General features: G+C 37.6%; 2 protein-coding genes across 3 annotated transcripts; one reads left to right on the top strand and one right to left on the bottom strand.

The window, feature by feature from the left end:
- Positions 1-12,037: 12,037 nt before the first annotated feature.
- On the top strand, positions 12,038-15,190 carry LOC112172816 (calcium-dependent protein kinase 11). The gene is made up of 7 exons (XM_024310302.2): positions 12,038-12,783; positions 13,115-13,258; positions 13,387-13,539; positions 13,650-13,765; positions 13,994-14,161; positions 14,262-14,486; positions 14,884-15,190. The coding sequence occupies exons 1-7, from the start codon at positions 12,228-12,230 to the stop codon at positions 15,022-15,024; spliced, it is 1,503 nt and encodes a 500-aa protein (XP_024166070.1). The 5' UTR covers positions 12,038-12,227; the 3' UTR covers positions 15,025-15,190.
- A 1,142-nt stretch (positions 15,191-16,332) lies between these two features.
- On the bottom strand, positions 16,333-20,794 carry LOC112172817 (uncharacterized membrane protein At4g09580). 2 transcript variants are annotated; one of them, XM_024310304.2, is made up of 5 exons: positions 20,276-20,794; positions 19,919-20,189; positions 19,663-19,833; positions 16,644-16,786; positions 16,333-16,528 (listed from the first exon to the last, which is right to left on the bottom strand). In XM_024310304.2, the coding sequence occupies exons 1-4, from the start codon at positions 20,551-20,553 to the stop codon at positions 16,655-16,657; spliced, it is 852 nt and encodes a 283-aa protein (XP_024166072.1). In that variant the 5' UTR covers positions 20,554-20,794; the 3' UTR covers positions 16,333-16,528; positions 16,644-16,654. The 2 variants fall into 2 exon arrangements, with proteins under 2 accessions (XP_024166072.1, XP_024166071.1); XM_024310303.2 differs by having other exon boundaries at positions 16,348-16,786.
- Between the last annotated feature and the right edge of the window lie 1,214 nt (positions 20,795-22,008).

The following is a 22,008-nucleotide window of genomic DNA, read 5'->3' as shown; positions in this document are numbered from 1 at the left end:
ACTAGTGGCCTCTGAGATTAATCATTTTATGAAAAAGCTGCGTGATCAGTTGGACAGCTTTTTTTCCTTAAAGCTTGATATAAGCAAAGCTTACGACAGACTTGAATGGGACTTTCTGGAAGCTATTTTGAGGAAGCTAGGGTTCTGTAACAGATGGATTGATATTGTTCTCTGCTCAGTGAAATCTGTTAGCTACTCCTTGATTATTAATGGGGAACCTACTAGTTTCATAACCCCAACTAGGGGCATCAGGCAAGGAGATGCTCTTTCTCCTTATTTATTTATCTTGTGTGCTGAAGGTCTTTCTTCTCTGATTTCAAAGTCTGTAGAGTAAGGCTCCCTTATAGGCCTCAAGATGAGTCCATCTGCTCCAATTATACATCATCTGCTATTTGCAGACGATAGATTCTTGTTTGGGGAAGCTACTGAAGCTGATTGCACTCGTGTTAGATCAATTCTTGATATTTATGCCAGAGCATCAGGACAACATATCAATTTGCAGAAAAGTAGTGTGATGTTAAGCTCTAATGTGAGTATGGAGACCCAATCTCACTTGATTTCCCTTCTGGAGGTGCAGTGTGTGCATGATCATGGGCAGTATCTTGGTCTTCCTCTACATGTGGGAAGATCCAAAACTACAGCATTTGCATATTTGAAGGAAAGACTTACTAAGAAGCTTGGCAGTTGGCGGTCAAAAACTCTTAATTAGTATCGCGGGGAAGGAAGTTCCGATTAAGGCAGTTGCCCAAGCTGTTCCCCAATATGTCATGAACTGTTATCTGTTGCCAAAGTCATTGTGTGATGATTTATAGCAATTATGTGCTCAATTCTTTTGGGGTACTACTGAGGAAAAAAAGAAAATTCATTGGTGTTCTTGGGAGAGGATGTGTCTTTCTAAGCAGGAGGGTGGTATGAGTTTTAAGTGTCTACATGCTCACAATTTAGCAATCTAAACAAGGATGGCACCTGATGTCCAACCCTAACTCTCTTGTAAGTCGCCTTCTCAAGTCTATTTACTTTCCTAATGGTAATTTTCTAAGTGTTGATATAGGTGATAGACCTTCTTATGCCTGGAGAAGTGTTATGGAGGCCAAACTGATTATCCAAGCTGGAGTTTTTTGGAAAATTGGGGATGGGCACAAGGTTAATATTTGGAATGAGGATTGGATTCCATCATGCCCTTCTTCCTCTTTACAGAAACCTCACGGCACAACTTTTGAATTTGTTTCTGATCTGATTGATACGGTATCCAATACTTGGATATATAGAGCCGGCTTTGCATGCATGTTTTCCTCCTGAAATTGTTCCAACAGTGTTGAGCATTCCTCTTAGTAGAAGAAGAGGGCAAGATATTGTTACCTGGAAGTTCAACAAAAAGGGTTTCTTTTCAATCAAAACTGCTTATAGGGTGGCTAGAGATTTCTCTTTGGGTAATGTTTTGGCCTCTGGTTCTGGAGGAGATCCTTATGCTACATTATGGAGGGCCTTATGGAAGGCCAAAGTACCAGGTAAAGTCGCGGTTTTTGGGTGGAAGGTTGCCCACAATCTACTGCCTACTAGAGCATCTTTGGCCCTGAAAGGATATGAAGGGGAGATGAGGTGTTTACTGTGTTCTTTTCCTTGGGAAGACTTGGGACATGTTTTATGTCAATGCCCTCTCGCCGAATCTATTTGGACTGCTTCTCCCTTCTTTTTTAATATTGATGCTTCTAATCCTTTGCATGTTAAGGACTAGTTATTGGACAAGGCTAGCACTTTGTCATCTTCTGAGTTTGATTAGCAGCTAGTTCTCATGTGGAGCTTATGGCGAAACCGCAATGATCAATTGTGGAATGGCCATCATAGAACAGGTTCGCACTAGTGGCTTCTGGCATGAGTTGGTTGGAGGAGTTTATTGAAGTTTGTGCTACTGGGAAGCCTACCTCATTGAGCCAGAAGGTTTCAAGGAACTGGTTTTGGAGCCCACTGCCTTCTGGTGTCATCAAAATGAACATAGATGGAGCCTTCCTTAATGGTATTTGCCATGGGGGTGTTGGTGGGGTATTGCGTGATGAGCACGGCAGTTTTTTGGTTGCTTTTTCAGGTAAAGTGCAGTTCATTACGTCACCCCTTCACATTGAGTTACTAGCTATCAAGCATGGCATGCAGATGCTTCAACAGCTAGGAGCGACAAAGGTAGAAATTGAAAGTGATTGCCTTGTTGCTATACAATCTATTACTGATCAGGTTGGTGACCTTTCTCTACTAAGTAACATAGTAGATGACATCAAGGATTTATTTAAGTCCTTTCAGTCCATTGAATTTCTTCATCTGAATAGGAAGCAAATTTTGTTGCTCATAGATTGGCTAGCCTTGGTTTTGAATCCTCTTTTCAGACCGAGTCGTTCACTTAAGCTCCGACTATTATCTCGGATGCCCTATTATATGATCTAAATCATATTTGATGAATAAAATCATTGTTCATTGTTAAAAAAAAAAGTTTCTTTTCTTTTTTATTTAACCCCCCTTAAGATACATCATCCTCCCTTTTTTTAATATTGTCTTCTTAGAGCAATTTCAATAGTTTCCCTTATTTTTATTTTTCTCTATTTTATGAAAAATTGGGCATCTTTTTTTTTTTTTTTTTTTTTGGATAAATGGGAGCCAAGAGGCCCAAAAAGAAAGAAAAACTAAACTTCGGAATTCACAATCCTAACTCTAGGAAATTCACACAAGTCATCAAGAAGAGAGTTAATGACTTGTGGAGGAGGATGCAACATGACATGCACCCCAGCTTCAGCCTGCAACCCATCCTTGGATAGGATATCTGCAACTGCATTCACTTCTCTATAGGTGTGTCTAATATCAAAGCTCAGGAACTTTTGCTGCAAGAATGAGCAACAATTGAGGATGGTCTTTAGAGGATGCACTTCATCCACTCCATTCTTTACCATGTTAATAAGGGTTTCAGAATCACTTTCAACATACAAATGGGAGCATTGATTATCATAGGCCAATTTTAGCCCCAACAACAGACCCCATGCCTCAGATTGGAGAACAGAGCCACTTCCCAGGTTGGCATAAAATCCAGCAACCCAAGAGCCATCATGACTCCTAATTACACCACCTGCTTGATTCCTTGCTCCATCAACATTAAGTTTAAAGCAGTGCACAGGAGGAGCATTCCACTTAAGAGTAATTGTTTTTTTAGGAGAATCACCTGAATTACCAGAATTTGCAGCACACCATTCCTTAGCCACATCAATGATTACCTTACAAGGATTCAAAGGCATATGAAAGTCATTCTCAAACACTACCTTATTTCTCCATTTCCATAAGTACCAACAAGTGAAGAAAAACACAGTACTCCACTTCAAATCCCCATAACACCGCCTATGATAATGTAAATTAGCAGCACACCAACTACTCCAATCTAGCTGCATGCTTCTAGCAACCGTATCAAGACAAACAATATCATTCCAAACAACACGAGCAAACTGACAGTCTCTAAGCATATGGATCATAGTTTCAGGTTGTTCATGGCATAAAGGGCAAGAAGAATCCATAGTCATATGCCTTTTAGCCCTCTCAACATTGGACAAAAGTTTCTGGTGACATAAACACCACATAAAAGTCTTCAACTTGGGAGGGATGCATAGTTTCCAACAAAAGAACCAAGGATAACTATCAAAAATTTTCTCCTTTATAAGCGTAAGGTAGGCAGATTTAACAATGAAATTACCATTTGAAGTAGCCCCCCAGATCAATTTATCATGTCCACCACCAAGGAAACCAGCAGGGACTTGGATAATTTCGCTAATGGAATCCTCACTCACACATTGTCTTATCAAATCTAGGTTCCAACCATCACTGTTCCAAAAATCCTTCACCTTCAGATTTAAATAAACATTTCCAGGGCTTACAGCATCCTTAATCAAAGGTCCACTTGGAGTCCAAATGTCAGTCTAAAAATTCACAGTATTACCATCACCAATCCTCCATGACAATCCCTGCTTAAGCAATTTAGTACCAAAAAGGACACTTCTCCATGTACTAGAACTCCTAGAAGGGCACACATACTGAGAATGAAGTAAGGAATTAGTCTTCACATACTTTCGATGGAGAACCTTACTCCACAATCCATTATCTCCTTGAGTTAATCTCCACCCAAATTTTGCAAGAAGAGCTTGATTCATTTGCGAAGTACTCTTGATTCCCAAGCCACCATACTCCTTAGGACGACAAACCATATCCCAATTGGCTAGATGCACCCTTTTCTTAGCTTCAGAATCACCCCAAAGAAAGTCCCTGTTTAATTTATCCAAAGAATTAGATAGAGATATAGGTAGCTTCATAGTTTGCATAGCATAAACTGGAATAGCAGAGCACACAGAATTTATAAGAGTGAGCATCTTTTGCTCAAACAAATTCCCTCTAACTATTCTCATTTTAGGGATAGTGAGGAAATAGAAAATAAAATTCCTTATATTTACAGCAATCTCTAAAATTTTAAAGAAAGATTATGGAGATTTTAGAGATTGCTGTAAAATAATAAATCTGTTGAAGTTGAAGAAGAAAAATTATAGAAAGTTTTGACTTTTGCTTCCCTATAATACAAAAATTATAGAGAAGTTGTTGGAGTTGTTCATAGTTCCTAATTTCCTTTTTGGTTTCTTTTTACAGCTCTTCCTACTCTGTTTTCACAAAATCCTCCATTCTAAACTCCCTTTCTATTTTTCTCATTATGTCAAAGGTTCCAATCTCTGATGCTTTCTCCGGTCTTCAAGATGAGATTGACCTTTATGTTGAGACCTCACCACGAAGACTCTCTCCTTCTGGTGACGGTACTAGTAACCCCAACCCTAATCTAGAAACAGCTGCTCCCAGTGTTGGCTCCTATCTTATCCCACTCTCTTCTGCTCCTTAAGAGACTAGGCTTGATGACCCATTCACACATGCTGGTATGCTCGAGAACACAAGACTGGTCCTTGTGGCAAGTCTGTGGTGAACCAGTCTCACCCCAGAATGTCCTTCATAGATTGAAGTCTATATGGGCTCACCTTTCTGGAGGATTTTAGCTACAAATTGCGGGATTCAAGTGGTTCAAAGTCACATTCCACAAAGAAGCTGACCTTTTGCATGTTCTAGAGCACTGTCCTTGGTATGTTCAGGGATAGATTTTTGCATTTCGGAGATGGAACCCAACCTTTCACCCAGCAAGAACTCAGCTTGATTATCTTTTGGTTTAGGTACGCCTTCCTATCTTACCATTCCACCTTTGGAACACTATTAGTATTGCTAGCATTGCTAATATACTTAGTGAGTGTGACTGCAATGATCAAGCTACTCTAGATAGAGAAGAAGGACATGCACCGCATTGATCGTGCATGTGTAAAGTTGTGCATAATAGAGTTAGCTAAGACATGCACTAATAGATTTTGATACATACGGGACCAAAGACTATGGACACTTACATAGCTGATCCGCATAGATATGCACTAACAGATTTTGATACATGCACCACTGATCCTATTCACTTATAGAAGGATAACCACATTGCTCGTGAATATGCATTATGAAACAATATTGGAATCTTGTTTTGACTGTGGTCAGGTTGATCACCCACTTGGTATTTGTCCTGAGCATACTGAGGACCGTCCTTTTCTCATAATGGACCAGTACCCTAATGAAGATAGGATTTTTCATTCTAACTTTGCCTACTGATTGTAAGTTGCATCCCTTTGTTCCAGATAATGTGATGCTAGTCTTTCCTCAAGATCGTGCCTGATGGACCAACATGGACCTTCTCCTACTCATATGCCTTCTCTTAATCATGCTCAAAATTGGGGGTACGTACCCTCAAGATAATGAGGCAGACTCTCATGAATAGAAGATTGTTACAAAGAAGGGAGCTAAAGGAAGACCTAGACTTCGTTTGATCAATGCTGCTGGTCTAAGGAGAGATGTTGTCTTCTTCAATAGTCTATTAGTGCTAGTGCTTCTGCTTTTCTCCACTTAGAGTAGGCCTGAATATGAATGTATCTGAGGAAAAGAAGGACAAAGTAGATATGGGTCCTTTCAACTAGTTACCCTCTTCTTTGATAGTGTTCCTATTGCTCATAATTTTTTTCTTCTTTCAACTAAAAGAAAGGCAGATTTGGAGCTATGACCCTAAAATTGATCTAGAGAAAGCTTATGACCTAATTAACTGGAATTTTACTCAACATTACCTTTCCAGTTTTGGTTTTCATGAAAAATGGATTTCCTTGATAATGAATTGTATCACTTAGCCTAATTTTCTATTGTCCTAAAAGGTAAGCCTCAAAGTCCTTTTTCTCCTAAAAGAGGAATGAGACAAGATGATATCCTCTACCCCTATATTTTCATTTTATGCTTGGAACCTTTACTAAAAATTTTAAACCCTTTAATCCTTAATCCTAAGAATCAAGTTAGTTTATTAAGTTCTCCTAATGGCATTAGGATTTGTAATATGTTTTTTATTTTGCTGATGACTGTCTAACTTTTGCTAAGGCGTCTAGTACTGTAGCCAAAAAGATTTTATCTACTATGAATCTGATTAGTGAGGCTACTGGACAACAAATTAATTATCACAAGTCAATTGTTAGTTTTTCTCATAATGTTCCTAATGCTAGAAGGAATAACCTTAGTTATTTACTTCAGATCCAACAGTAAACTACAATAGTTCTAATTATCTTGGAATTCACAATATTGTCTTCTGCAAAGATCTTATAATTTTGTTCGCTCAAAAATTGTCTCGGCCGCGTGTCACTGGGCCGAGGTCTTCTTTGGCTTACACGTGTCCTTCTGGAGTGGTGACGTGTGCGCGGGCGTGCCAACTTGCGGCCGGTACGTAGGCCAAGCGAGGTTTTGTTCTATATTGTAGATCGTGCGCTGATTTGACTTCTGATCAATTGATTGTAGGCCGAGGAAGGATCAATCTCAACCGCGGGGTTCTCTCTGCCTTGAATGCAAGGACTTTAGCACGGATCGGCCTTAACTAGCCGCAGTCTTCGTGCTGTGTAACTCGGTGATTGAGGTGAAAGTGATTCTTTTTTGTGATTTTATATAGAGTAAATGACGTAAAGTAAATAACAACAAATAAATAGCATAAACGAAAGTGCAGGTAAAGAAAGTGCAGGAATGTAAAGGTGCAGCAAATAAAGTGCAGGAAGATAAACTGCTTGAATGTAAAGAGCAGCAAAGTAAAGTGCAGGAAAGATAAATACCAGTAAAGAAAGCGATAAGATAAACACGTAAAGATTGATAAGTGTTGCTGAAATATTGAAATGTATTGAGATAAAATTTGAGTAATCGAGTAGAGCGTTTGGTCGAGGACCTTTAACAAAGATGTCTACGGCTCCTTTTATAGTACAGAATAAAGATAACAAAACTAATACGTACAATCTCAGCTTTAATTGTTGAGGCTGGATTGATTACAAATTGAATTCTAAGAATAAAATTCATTTGATGTGCATAATTGACAATCAACCATCATGACTCTTCAATGATTATTTTGTAACGGCCACACTCAGTACTGTAATGTCTCTGAACGTAAAATTTGGCATTTAGTAGCTCATAATGTCTTGCCAAACCCGCCATCAGCGTCCCTAACTAACTGAAATGGGCATTTGCTAGAACCATCTCAGCCGCAAGTAAACCAGACCTCAGCTGAGGTGAATTGAGCCGGGCCTCGATTGAGGCGAAGTGAGTCGGACCTCGGCTGAGGTGAAGTGAGCCAAACCTCGCTGAAGTGAGCCGTACCTCAGCTGAGGTGAAGTGAGCCGGACCTCAGCACCTCAGCTGAAGTGAGCCGGGCCTCTGCTAAATATTTATTATATCACGGCTCACTATGACCCAGGCCTGCTTCATGTGGGACCCAGCTTAACGTCATGTAGGTCTTGCCAAATTTAGGTTCAAACAAATTCTAAAGACCTAGTTCTCAAAATGCAAAAGAAGCTTATTGCTGGCTGGAAAGCTTATTCTCTTTCTCGTGGAGGTAAGCTTACCCTAATCAATGCTAATCTTTTTGGAATGCCTAACCATTTACTCTCTTGTTTTAAATGCCCTAAATCAACATTATCCAGTGAGCTATGATCTGTTGGTAAGTTTTATTTCCAACATTGTAAAGGTTATAGGTTTGTTTCTCACTGACATATGTAAAGGGGCTAAGGTTTTAATTTTTAATTTTTTTTTTTAAATGCCCTAAATCAATTACTAATGCTAGCTCTAGATAATGAATGTAGAAAGTTTTTCTGGGGCAAAGAGACACAAGTTCCTATTGCTCGGGGGTATTGTTTGCTCTCCCAATGAAAAGAAGGTTTAGAAATTAGACCATTTGCTCATTTTAATTAAGCTGCTTTAGCTAAACTTGGTTGGAAAATTCTCATTGAACCTCATAATTGGTGGGTACAAATTACCCTAGTCAAGTACTTAAAAAATTACTCTTTACGGAATGTCAAGAAAAAGTCTAATTCCTCCCTTACCTAGAAAGGAATTTTATATCTGTAATCTATTCTTCAAGATGGTTTGAGATAGTTTGTTGGTAATGGTGACTCTATTAATTTTTGGCTGTTTAATTGAGCTTTTTATTAAAATTTCGAATGAGGGCAAGGAGTACTTAGCCCTTATTTCCCTTCCTTGAAAAAAAAAAAAAAAAAAAAAATTAACTGGGCCTTTTCTTTTCCTCTTATTAAAATTATTTCTAATAATGGCTTGAATAATCTTGATACTAATGAATTGGTTTCTGATTATATACTCAATTCTCAATGGAATGTCTACAATTCTACTAGAAGATACTGTTAAGAAAATTGTTGCTATCTGTATTCCTTATCTATACCAGGAGGATGAATTTGTTTGGGGTCCTGCAGGAAGTGGTAAGTTTTCTATTAATCTGCTTCCAGTTTTTTAGTCAAAAACACAATTGCTCATTCAAAGTCTAAGATTTTAAGAAAAATGTGGAAATGCTCCATTCCTCCCAAAATTAAAATATTGAGCTGACAACTTAAAAGAAAAATGTTACTAACTAGAGATTTATTCTTTACTAATGTAAGGATTGACAAATCTTGCTCCCAAAATCATATTTTTTAGCCGTCTTTTGGTCTTTAGGTGTTTTGGTTCTGGAGTTCTGGGCTTCACTCTTCAGTCATGAGTCACCGACTTTTCTTCATCTCCTAACCCCAAATTCCTAATTTTTCAGCAATAAAACTCAATTCAATTGTAAATTGTATAAATTTGTTCGGAAGTAACGAAATTGAGGAATTGGATCGATTTAAATTTGAGAGAGAAGAGCTTGGAGTTCTAAGATTCACACTTGAACAAGAAAAAAAGAAGTTGAATTGAATGAAAGAAAAGTCTTTTGGTGCCGTGGTGGATTGTGAATTGAAGTTGATTTATGTATTTTGGTGGTGGATTGAGAAAGAGAAGGTTTTTTTTTTTTTTTTTTTTGAGAAGCTGGAATTGTATATTATTAAGAAATTTAGTTATTTAGATAAGTACAACAGGTATTAGTACATCGGATAGCCAGTGAGGTCTACCCATTACCCCATGTTGAAAAGTAGGGAACAAAAGCGCTACCTAACTAAAACATGCGCTGACTGAATACAATTCCTAGGGCGTATGTACAAATAACTGTAAGAAAGAAGCGGAAAAATGTCTTCGCTTCTTGTATTACATCACTTGCAACCAAAACAACATAATTGAGAAGATCGCAATGACAACATTATAGTAACGACAGTAGTGTAGCAACAACACCAGGGGAAGACTTCCATGTACTCACTCCAAAGGCTGGCTTCGTCATAATTTGAGGAAGGTCCACAGTTAACAAACCCAAATACTAATATCTTCCGATTTGTTCCTCTTTAATTTTGCCATTTAGACCACCACTCCCAAAACAGCAAGAAGAAAATGGTGAAACAAAACACAAGTAGGTGATGGAATCTTAAATTGGCAGAAAAGGGATGGCCCATAGAATCAGTTCATCACCGGCTTTCACAATAAAACATCGGCAACCCCCACTAAGAGCAAGTCCACCGGTTTACTCTTGACCGGGCATAGTCAAGAAAAACCTGACTACATGACCTTGAGATGGATTTTGCTCCTTCCACCGGTGGTTTTTTGCCTGGGCAAAACCAACCCTTTCTTGATTACAGCCAAGAAAATAGTCATCCCCATGACTATTTCCATGACCGGCCAAACCCAGATGCCAGCTAGGCCAGGCCATATCGTGGCTGACGTGAGGAGGAGCTCAGCAATGGTCGACGCGCCAAATGGAGGGAGTGGAGGACTGGGCATCGACGTGTGGCGCCGCAAAGGCAGCTCGACTGATGCCACAGAGCTGCATGAAGATTTGCTCCGCCTGGGCTTTTTCGATCTCGGCCTGGGGGAAGATTCTGGGCTGTTTGACGCCATAGACCGGCAGGACGAGGTGAGGCGACCTCGGGGGTGGCCGGGTCCTTGGCCGGAGGACGCCGGAGGACGGAGAAAAATCCGGGTCGGGTCGGACGAAAAACAAGGGTCCGGTGCAGCTGCGAGAGAGAGAACGGGAGGGGGGGGGGAAATGAAAAAATGAAAAATTTTCGTCCTTTGAAACAAAATAGAAATTTTTTTTTTACTATTTATAGAAAATTTTCAGATTTCAAAAATTAATAATAAATTCATACGAACTCCGAATATTGCGTTCCATGTATGCACGAGATCGTATCGACGATCTCTATAACTTTCATGAAGGAAGTTTTCCCAAATTATGTATGTGTAAAAAGTTGATTTTCGAGACCCTTCTAAAATTATATAATAATGAACAGTGTTGACCGGGCAAGAAAAACAACGGGTGTAAACCTATGTCCAGTGACAGTGAATAGTAACTTGACTGGTCGAATTCTTGACTTCTCGACTTTGCCTTTTCTTGACTACGGGTGCACTTGCTCTAACAAGAACACAACGAGCAGGGTAAGTCAAACAAGCATAAGAAACATAACTTGTATTCTTTTTTAATATTGTTTCCAAAAAGGAAAGCAATATTGGATCAATGAGCCCCCAGCAACTGTGAGGGTACAAATAGTCGCTCCCTGGACGATCCAATCCTAGAGCAATCCCGGAGTCCCGGACAATGCATTTAATCTTTTGAATGGGTCAACCGAGTTGAACCCAAAGGTGCCTTCCCTTTAGAAATAGCACGTGAAGTGGAACATATTTTTTTTTAGTTGAATTGAGAAACCCTTTGCCTCTTTTTTTTGTTGGGCAACATAAATTTTTTTTTTCTGAGGCCCATACATAAAATCTGAGGCCCTAGGCCTAGTCTGCCTGTATGAAGAAAAAGATTTGTTATGATATTATTAAATGATACCCGCTAAAGATGACTACTTTAAATTCAATTTATTGTTTAGTTAAATTAAATCAACACAGTGCATGTGGTTTTATTTTCAGAAATGCTAATGGAGAAGCTATATTAGCTGCTTCGTCATAGAACCTTGGTTTCACTGATGTCCTCACCTCAAAAGCCCTAGCTCTTAGAACTTGTTTACATGCTGATTTTATGCATGGTTTCAAGTTTATGGAAGTCGAAGGTGATTAAAAACTCATTTTGGATAGTGTTCTGGGTTCCATTACCCATTTACCCCTCCTTGGTGGATCAAGCTTATCATTAAGGATATCAAATACCTTGCTGCTCAACTCCACCATGTATCCCTCAAGCACATTAAGAGGAAGACCAATTCCTAGCTGAGGCTTTTGCAGACATGAGGCATGGCTTGAATGCACAAATCTGGAATCACTCCTTGCGTTTATCTGCTTTTAATGCTTTTCATTTTGATAGAATAGGCTTGGGTTGTAATAGAGAGTTTTTTTTTTTTAATTATTTTAATCCTCAACCAAGAAAAAATAAAAATAAAAAACTGAACTAAAAAGATGGGGGGATTGAATAAAAGAAAAAGATAAAGATAAAAGAGAAAAAAATGGGAAAGTTGTCCCTAGTCTAACGTATTTTTAGAATCCTCATGCAGAGAGAATATAAGTAGGTAAAGATGTAGCAATAAAGCTATCCACATGTGACGCAAAGAGACTTTCCAATCCTCGTTTGCCCGCAGAAATGAATGAGAAAGAGAAAGTAGGAGAGAGCTACCCAAAGAAACAGAAATAACTGTTTGTTTGAAGAAAATAGGAGAGAGCGAAAGAGGAGGAGATGAATTAGAATATTAATCTGGGTAGTTTTATCGAATTGGGTAGCATTAACAATGAAGAGAGCGGACGAAGCATCACCACATTCAAGAAAACTCAGCAATCATACAGTTTTACCGTATGAAACCCCAAAATTGAGAGACCATTACCTGATGGGCAAGAAACTTGGGCAAGGCCAATTCGGAACCACATATCTTTGTACACACAAAACCACAGGGGCATTGTATGCTTGCAAATCCATCCCAAAGCGTAAGCTCATTTGTAGAGAAGACTACGATGACGTTTGGCGAGAGATTCAGATCATGCACCACTTGTCTGAACACCCATTTGTGGTTCAAATCAAAGGAACATATGAGGACGCTGTGTTTGTGCATTTGGTGATGGAGCTTTGCGCTGGTGGTGAGTTATTTGATAGGATTGTTAAGAAGGGCCATTACAGTGAGAGAGAGGCTGCTAAGCTTATAAAGACAATTGTTGGGGTTGTCGAGGCCTGTCACTCTCTTGGGGTCATGCATAGGGATCTCAAACCTGAGAATTTCTTGTTTGATACTCCTTCTGATGATGCCAGGCTCAAAGCGACCGATTTTGGCTTGTCCATCTTCTATAAGCCAGGTTTTCTTAATTTAATTATTACTTTTATTCTGTCAGATCTAAATTTATTCTCTATTGAAATGAAAACTATGTTCATTTTGGTTTTTTTTTTTTAATATGAGTTGGTTGGTTAATCTCTATTAATTCTTTTGGCTAGTTAATTATATGGTTTGGTATATATTCAAGCTTCTGTTATTGATCCTTAATTTTGATTACTATCACCTTTGTTATGTTAAATTTATATTTTTATGAAATAGGTCTAAAAATCTAAAACAATGTCAGGTTTTCTTTGATAAAATATAAGAAGTGACTAGCTTATTTTGTTACATTTTACATTTTTCTACTACTCCAGGACAAGTATTTCATGATGTTGTTGGAAGTCCCTATTACGTCGCACCAGAGGTGTTGTCAAAGATTTATGGACCTGAAGTGGATGTCTGGAGTGCTGGTGTTATACTTTACATTCTATTAAGTGGGGTTCCTCCTTTTTGGGCAGGTATCTTGATGAGTTACAATTTTACGATACAAACTGTTAAAATTATTAGTCAGATTTACAATAATATTGTTTTTTTTTTTTTTTACTCCTTTTATCATCAAAGTAATAACATTTCTTCATATTTTCAGAAACTGAAGCAGGAATCTTTCGACAGATTTTACAAGGCAAAATAGATTTTGAATCTGAGCCTTGGCCTAGTATTTCAGAAAGTGCAAAAGCTTTGATGCTAAAGATGCTTGAGAGGGACCCAAGAAAAAGAATAACTGCCCATGAAGTCTTGTGTGAGTAACTTCTATATCAAGAAAGTTATCATATGCTAAATAGGAAAGGTTTATATCCATATAGTACCTAGCTTTGTTGACCTCTACAATGTGTTCCTTCTGTTCGTCAGGTCACCCATGGATTGTTGATGATAGGGTTGCCCCAGACAAACCGCTAGACTCTGCAGTTTTGTCTCGCCTCAAGCAGTTTTCGGCAATGAATAAATTGAAAAAGATGGCTCTTCGTGTATGTCTTATAATCTGTTCAAATTTTACATGTTTCTTAATTTTCCAGTCAAATATATTCTGCATTAGTAATATAGAAGTCAACTGATGAATTCATCTATGATTTCATTAACATTCACACATCTTCTATAGATTATTTAACATGCAAATATGTAAATGCTGGCGATAATTAGAGCAAAACAAATTAATTTGAATATCCATCTTCTTATATTGTTTTTTTTGTTTGCAGGTTATAGCAGAAAGACTTTCAGAGGAAGAAATTGGTGGTTTAAAGGAGTTATTCAAGATGATTGACACGGATAATAGTGGGACAATAACATTTGAGGAACTTAAAGTGGGTTTGAAAAAAGTGGGCTCAGACCTAATGGAATCTGAAATCAAGTCTCTTATGGAAGCAGTTAATAGCACCATAAACTTATATTAGCAAGAATTTTTATATTCTTCCTTTCATATTTTGGATTACCCTAATAAAGTTTTTGCTTCCTCAATATTTACAGGCTGATATAGACAACAGTGGAACAATAGATTATGGGGAATTTCTTGCTGCTACGTTACACTTAAATAAGATGGAAAGAGAGGAAAATTTAATTGCAGCCTTTTCCTTTTTTGACAAAGATGCTAGTGGTTACATTACCATTGATGAGCTTCAACAAGCTTGCAAAGACTTCGGTCTAGGTGATGTTCATCTGGATGATATGATCAAAGAAATTGATCAGGATAATGTAAGTCTGTTGCTAATTATTTCTGTTTTCCAATCACTGTGTCAACCACTATTATGTAAAGCTTTAATTTATTTTGCCAAATTCCACACTGATAAGAAGCTAAAAGTGCTAGTCGAATGATACCCGCATCTTTAATGTTACTTACTTTTTGTGTATGTGTACATTTTTGAAAACATTGATTATGTTACGGGATGCGTGATATGAACTATGAGTGCAACTGAGGTAATATATGTGATTCATTTTTGTGTGGGTTTAAAGCCTAGTAATTTGAAGTAGAAAAGAGAGAGTCTTCCCAAATTTCTTAATGTTATCTTGTAGACCTTCACAAGAAACATATTAGATACATATCATCATCCAAATAGTTACAGTGTAATTGTATCGTTTTTTCTTTTTATAGGATGGGCGTATTGACTATGGGGAGTTTGCTGCAATGATGAAGAAGGGTGGTGATCATGGTACTATAGGGAGGAACAGAACTGCTTCTCGCAATTTGAACTTTAATTTGGCTGATGCTTTTGGAATAAAAGAGTCTACATGAGAGACTAACCAAAAACAATGTCTTCTTCACATGCAATTGTAATAGGAACTAAACAGCTACAACTCTTGTGTTGCTTGATTATAAGGGATCTGTCTATTTGTAATGTTGGCTATCATTTTGATGTTCAAAATATGATAGTGTTACTAATTGATTATATTGTTGAAGAGTAAATTAGATATGGCCATTATAGGAAAAGTGGTTTAATTTAGTTTATCATTCATGTAGGAAATTCTTAGGCCACTTGGGGTGCCCTGTGAAAATTTGAAAAGTGAAGATGTAATTATCGAAGTTAAAATTAAAATTTAGCAATCACGACAATTATTAAGAAGGTTTAGAAATATTTTCAAAATTTTCACTGAAGTGAAATTTTCAATTTATCGAATTGATAATAAAATATACGTCCAGATGAGTTTGCAGAAAGTGAAAATTTTGGAAGCCCAAGCTATTTTTTATGAATTTCTTAAAAGAAAATATACGTCGACCTGTTAACCTGCAAGCGTGACCCAACGAGTTCTCTGCCGTCCGACCACTTCCTGGCATCGCACAAGTGGTGTAAGCTTCACCTCTGTTTTTTTTTTTTTTTGAGAAAGTGCAAGCTTCGCCTCTGTGTGCCTTTCTCTAGCAACATTAATCGTCCTCTCTATTGATTATCCATTTGACAAATTGTTATTTTAATTGGATCAATTTAGATGTTGCTCCTTGATGGAACGAAGAATATAGACAAAACAATGAGGTTGAGTATAATTAATTTGTAGATTTGTTAGCGGCCAGAAGTCATGGAGGAATGATAGAAACTGACGAGTGGTAAAAACTCGCACTCACCTAGTATAGGAGGAATTTAGTATAAACTTGATTGATTAAGAATAAAACAGAAACATATACCAAAGATATACATATACAACCAAATTGAAGCACTTTTTCATTCAATCAAATACTGATGCAACACGACAATTGGAGAGGTTTAAGAAACTGACGACTGAAAGTAAGAAAACATGGAAAATTAGAAGAGTTGGAGAGAGGATTATAGAGGAATTAGGGAAGAGAATACGAAATGGAGATGGAAAGGAAGAGGAGAGACAGTAAAACTGAACCACAAAGAGGAACTAGGACGATGAGAGCGACATAAAAGCGACCAGAAGATTTATTTATTTATTTATTCATTTTTTTTTTCTGTTTAAAAGAGGGGCAATATTGAGAGTTTAAAATGTCCAAAAATGAGAGGTATACATACCGACAAAAGAGATATGAATAGAAGCACTCTTTCTCAAAATAAAAAAATTAGGAATAAAAAGCAAAAAGGCAACCTAATAAAATGTAGAATAGTTTACCTCCAACATAAGCCTAGTAGACTCTTTGAGATTTGCTATATAATTGTAAGAACATTTTACAGAGCTTATCATCGTGACACGCGTAAAGCAATGTGAAGTCCATACACATTTTACACATCTTTCCAAGCATCATTTTAACTCTCTAACATACCTAGTAAAGAATGCTTTCAAGTAGCCTACATTGACAAACAGACACTCCCTTTAGATACTGAAAATAAAACTTGAATAAATATAACATATGGCTATAACATCAGAAAAGTTTCGGATGGAATCGTGAAATTGAGTCCTTACCAACAGAACTTTCATTCATAGATTCGCTTTCTCTTCAAAAGTGTTGGAAATATAATCACTGAACCAATAAGGAAAAGCACAAATAATGTTTTAAAATCGTAGAGGTCCTTGACTGACTTGAGATCCCCAAGAGCAAGGCCAGCCTGAAAAAATAACCAAAACCAGCAGCTATCAGTTACTGAAATAAAAATTAAACCCACTTCTTTTTGGACTCCACTTTGAAGCATATGTGAAGATATTAAGAATTATCAATAGCGAAATGTGGAACTTACCCCTCAAAATACATCAGTAGTAGTTTCTTTATAAGTTTTCTTTAAAATAGACTAGCTTTTTTCAGGTTGAAAACCAAAAGCTTCAGCATGAATCCATGATAATCCCAACAAAGTTACTAGTATCAAGTTAAAGATAATTTCGCGAGAGTTAGCTACCACAGCATTTCTCAAATGGATAGATCACACTCAGCAAACATTCCTCAAATAACTACACAGCAACCTTACTAACGATAAATAGGATAAATAGGTTTGCAATTCACCATAAATTCTTGGAAATACTTGACAACATTGCTCCCATTAAGATTCATACAATTGAAAATGGGAGAAATTTGAACAATAAGAAGTCTAGAACTTCGGGATGACCTTCTATTACCCTCTATATTTATGTCCTCATTGCAGACAGCATAAGCATCTGCAAGAACACTTACTTAGAGGAGGGTTCATCAAACTATATGCTTGTGTCATGTACAGGAGTCAAGTACTAGGAACAAAATTAACTTTCTTTATATCTGGGCGGGTCATACAGAATATAATCAAATAAAGACAGCACTCTACATAGGGTTTTTTGAGGATTATCCTATGTTAATAACATAATACATATATATATATATATATATATTTTTTTTTTGGCTACATATGTTGGTGACATTCTTAGATATTTAATTTAGCCAAATGTTATTAGGAACCAACTATCCTAGTTGTTCTAGAATTATTTGCCAGACAGATTTGATGAACGAATAGAAGTCCTCCATTGCTGAATCTTGAATAACTCTCCTCTAATTGTACTTGCTGTCTCCATAGACTATCTAATATCTCATACTTATTCTTCCGTTTATTCTGTTCCGCCTTCTATAAACCATAACCTTTCTGTTCTATCCTTTAGTTTCATAAGGCCTGATCTTACTACCAATTGGTTCTATATCACACAATTCAAACGGGGCATGATGTGAGGGAACTCCAGTAGACACATGGTGCAAAGAGAGAACAAAACCAGAAGCTTTACTAGAATCCTTTAGTCAATCAGGATAGGTGGTGAATAGTGGCTTAATGCCTCAATCAGTCGATCTGCCACAGCTGGCTACAGGCTAACTTTGCTAGCTGTTGGCTTAAGACCAATAAATTATAAATAGGCTGTTTATATCTGGACCCTAGGAGTAATGGGACATGATGCGGGGAAAATGCAGTAGACACATAGTTCAAAGAGAGAACAAAACCAAAAGCTTTTCTAGAATTGCCAGTCAACCACGATAAGTTGTTAATATTGGCTCAGTGCCCGGATCTGAAGTGCTGGTTACAGGACCTTGCTAGCTGTTGGCTGGATAATATAGGCCTTATTTATATCTGCACCCTATGAGTAATGGGCCTTGATGTGAGGGAACTCCAGTAGATACGTAGTGGAAACAGATGATAAAACCAGAAGTTTTTCTAGAATTGCTGGTCAACCACGATAGGTGGTGAATAGTGGCTCAGTGCCTCAATCTGCCCCAGCTGGCTACAGGCTACCTCAGTTAGCTGCTGGCTGAAGACCAATATATTATAAATAGGCTAGGTGACTTAACTCTTTTCATCTCACATATTCATTTAGAAACAACTAAAGAGTAAAGCGTCAAACAGAAAACCTCAAGTATTCCCAAAATAATTAGAGTATATTAGATATTGGGCAACCCAGTAATATACTTGTGGTGCCTGCATAATGAATAAGAATACCTTGAGTAGACCAAGGAGTAAAATGACAAGTACTCTAATCATCTAAAGCTGATTAGATAATACAGCCAAGAAAACTAAGTTGCTCAAACTAGTTTTAATTACCCTGTTTCGTTTTCTCCTACAAATTCCTGGTCATGAATTAGTGGGTGTACTCTATTGTCTTGCAGAAAGTTGAGATATTGGTGATCATCAATGACTCCAGACTTTAGCATGTAATTATAAATTTGTCTGAACAAAGATGATTATTATTATTCAAATAGATGGCTATGTAAACCATATTTCAAAATTTCTCCATGATCAAATTACAAGGACTGTAACCATAACTGACCAAGGTAAGGTGTGATTGCATAGCATCACAACTTATTATAACATATTTGAGGTTAAACGGTAATAAAACCTGACTATATGTATTCTTATATATTTGTCACTACACGTACCAAACCTAAGGGGGTGTTACCCAAGAATAAAAGCCACAAAAAGAAGATAAAAACATGTAAAGAAGACATAGGATGTAGAAAAGAAGAATTTAGTAGGCGCTCTTTTCCCAATAAGATATCTTATATATTGTGGTCTTTTGAGTAAATATCATTTAATACATGAGCTCATGAGCTGTGAAGCAATGTACTCAGAGTTCCGAATTATAGGTGATCATGGTCCAAAACATTAGGCATGCAAAAGAATTCATCAACATCAGTTCTTTCCAGACTATATGTTTAGCTACAGTCATAATGGGATTGAAGAAACCATTTGATTGACTAAAATCACAATGACCATCTAATGAAAATGGCTCGATTCCAATCATTGAAAGGTTGAGATGAAAATTAGTATATTAACAGGACGGGTGATGAATATGGACTCAGCGGGACTACTAAATAGTGAGCACTCAAGTAATGACACAAGTAAGGTTATACCACTTATCCTTTGAAAGACTCCAAAAAAGCAGGAGAAAAAATAGAACAATCAAAGTAGGAGACAAGGAAAAATAGTAGGATGAGTAAAGTTGCAAAGAAAAATCAATGAATTAGCGAGAAGGGACTTACTCTGACTGTGATATAAGATGCTGGAATAAGACCAATCAAAGTTGCAAGAAAGAAAATGTGAAAGGGTATGTCAACAATGGGAGATGCCAAGTTGATGAAAAGGTTTGGCAATGTTGGAGTTATCCTCAGGAAAAGCATATAGTTGAGCAGCTTTTCCCTGCGCTTTGCGATCTGAATGCATACGAATGAATGTTAAGAGGAGAGGATGCCGAAGCCACAAGTATCCGAATCAAAAACCAGTAAGAAATGGATGTACCTCTGCCTGAAAGAATCTCAATTTTTCGGGCCACAACCAACTGACTAAAGGCCTGCCAATTAACTTGGACAAAAAGAAGCAGGAAGAAGCTCCAGCAGTGGCGTTGAAGACAACCAGGAGAAGGCCCCTGAAAACCCCGAAAAGAGCTCCGGCGAGCAATGACATGAATATCGTTCCGGGAATCATGAAAGTCTGCATGAAGATGTATGTGGAACAGTAACCCAGAATGAATTGAGCTGGATAATCGTTTGCATAGGTCCCAAGATGATCTCTGGAGGAGAAGAAGAAGAAGAAAAGTATAAGAGAGAGAGAGAGTTTGGGAATTGGGTATAATTGGGGTATAATTGGGGAACGTACTTGAGCAAGCGAAGATCGGCAATGGTGCGTGGAAGCTTGAGTTTACCGTAATCGGCGGCGGGCATGGTCAAGTAGACACAGAAAAGGCCGGAGGAGAATATGAAGAAGACGGAGAGAGCAGCGGCGACCTCCCAGCGGGAGAGGGGCAAGCGCTCCGACTTGGGCTTCTTGCCGGTGGACCAATCATCGTCCTGGTGGTCGTCCTCCTCCGCCGCCGCCGCCGCCTTGGCATTCTCTTCATCCCTGAGCCCCACCAGATTTCTCGGAGCCGCCATCATTACGAAGAAACAACTTTAATGACCAGATTCATACATAACAGAACAGAACAGAACAGAGATCCTCCTCGAGTGAGACCCACGTCGATGTCGATTACATACCAACTCAGATCCGATTGCTTTCCAGGATATGAGAGACAGATGCAAAGATATGTCAAGCAAGTATAAAAGTTCGAAAAAGGGCAACCAGGAAAGTAACAGATCGATAGAGGATGGATTTTTATTTTTTATTTTTATGACATACTGCCTCAACTTATTATATTTGGGACAAGAATTTCAATACGAGTTTTTAAGTTATTCCAAACTTTGATTTCTTTTTTTCTTTTCTTTTTAATTCTACAATATACTAATACACTAAGGCCACGTTTGCTTCATCGGGTAAGGAGGGTGGAAAGGAACATTTCTAATCTGAGTCATCTGACTAATCATGTTTGGTAGTTGGGAAAACTAGCAACCAAATTTTTCAAATTTTATCAAGTGTGGATTACCAATCCAGTTAGAAAGGTGTGATTTAATTTATCCAACTACAAAAGTCTCCAAATCTTAAGCTTCAACCCCGATAGAACTGAACCTCTGCCTTGCCTCCAATTCCTCCAATTGTCATCAAAGCCTCTCACAATCTTCCTCTATGTTCATCTTCTTCTATTTTCGTTCTTTTCTAATAGTTCTCCACGGATTTCCACAGTCTCCGGTCATGGTTAGGCAGTGGCGAACTGTGGATGCTAAGTGCAATGACGACTGTTTTCTCCGAGCATAGAGAGAGAGAGAGAGAGTAGTGTTACCTGAAACGCAGAACGTTGCGGTACGAGTACGGGGTACGCCAGTCTTTATGGTACGCAGTACATAATATATTAGTTAATCCTAATAGTAAATTATTTTTACGTAACTATCTCTTATACATATACTATGAAAACCTTATTAATTAGAATTGGTAAAGAGGTAAAATTATAAATAACAGAAAATATTCATTATCACTTTTTTGTTTGGAAAAAAAAAATAGTTATAATTTTTTGGGCTAAATACTGGTTACTACCCTGTGGTTTACGTCCAAAATTAATTCAATCCCTAGACTTCTAATTTCATCAAAAACACCCCTGTACTTTCAATTTTGATCTAATAGGTCAAATTTGTTAATATTCTGTTATAGGTTCAAGTTATAGGTGGATTATTTGTTAAAAAATTATTTATTTAATAGATTGCTAATAGTGGGACTCACTCCTAAATTAACTCAGGTCACCTCAACATCACATCATAAAACATAGGCCATATATGAGCCACGTCAACAAGTTAAATGACTCAATTGTCGGAAGACTAATAAATTGGACCTATTAGATCAAAATTGAAAGTGCAGGGGTGTTTTTGATGAAATTAGAAGTTCAGGGACTGTATTGATTTTAGACCCAAACTACAGGGTAGTAATCAATATTTAGCCCTTATTTTTTTATTTCATAGGTAAAA

This window comes from Rosa chinensis, chromosome 6 (assembly GCF_002994745.2).
Source record: "Rosa chinensis cultivar Old Blush chromosome 6, RchiOBHm-V2, whole genome shotgun sequence".
Taxonomy (NCBI): domain Eukaryota; kingdom Viridiplantae; phylum Streptophyta; class Magnoliopsida; order Rosales; family Rosaceae; genus Rosa; species Rosa chinensis.
This window is presented reverse-complemented; position numbering and strand designations above follow the sequence as displayed.

What these genes read in the sequence shown, in the direction of transcription:
- LOC112172816 (XM_024310302.2), top strand. Translation starts at nt 12,228, where the DNA reads ATGAAGAGAGCGGACGAAGCATCACCACATTCAAGAAAACTCAGCAAT. An exon ending in GTCCATCTTCTATAAGCCAG is followed by an intron (nt 12,784 to 13,114) that starts GTTTTCTTAATT and finishes CTACTACTCCAG; the next exon opens with GACAAGTATTTCATGATGTT. An exon ending in TGAAAAAGATGGCTCTTCGT is followed by an intron (nt 13,766 to 13,993) that starts GTATGTCTTATA and finishes TTTTGTTTGCAG; the next exon opens with GTTATAGCAGAAAGACTTTC.
- LOC112172817 (XM_024310304.2), bottom strand. Translation starts at nt 20,553, where the DNA reads ATGATGGCGGCTCCGAGAAATCTGGTGGGGCTCAGGGATGAAGAGAAT. An exon ending in GCCGATCTTCGCTTGCTCAA is followed by an intron (nt 20,190 to 20,275) that starts GTACGTTCCCCA and finishes CTTCTCCTCCAG; the next exon opens with AGATCATCTTGGGACCTATG. An exon ending in TGAGATTCTTTCAGGCAGAG is followed by an intron (nt 19,834 to 19,918) that starts GTACATCCATTT and finishes GTATGCATTCAG; the next exon opens with ATCGCAAAGCGCAGGGAAAA.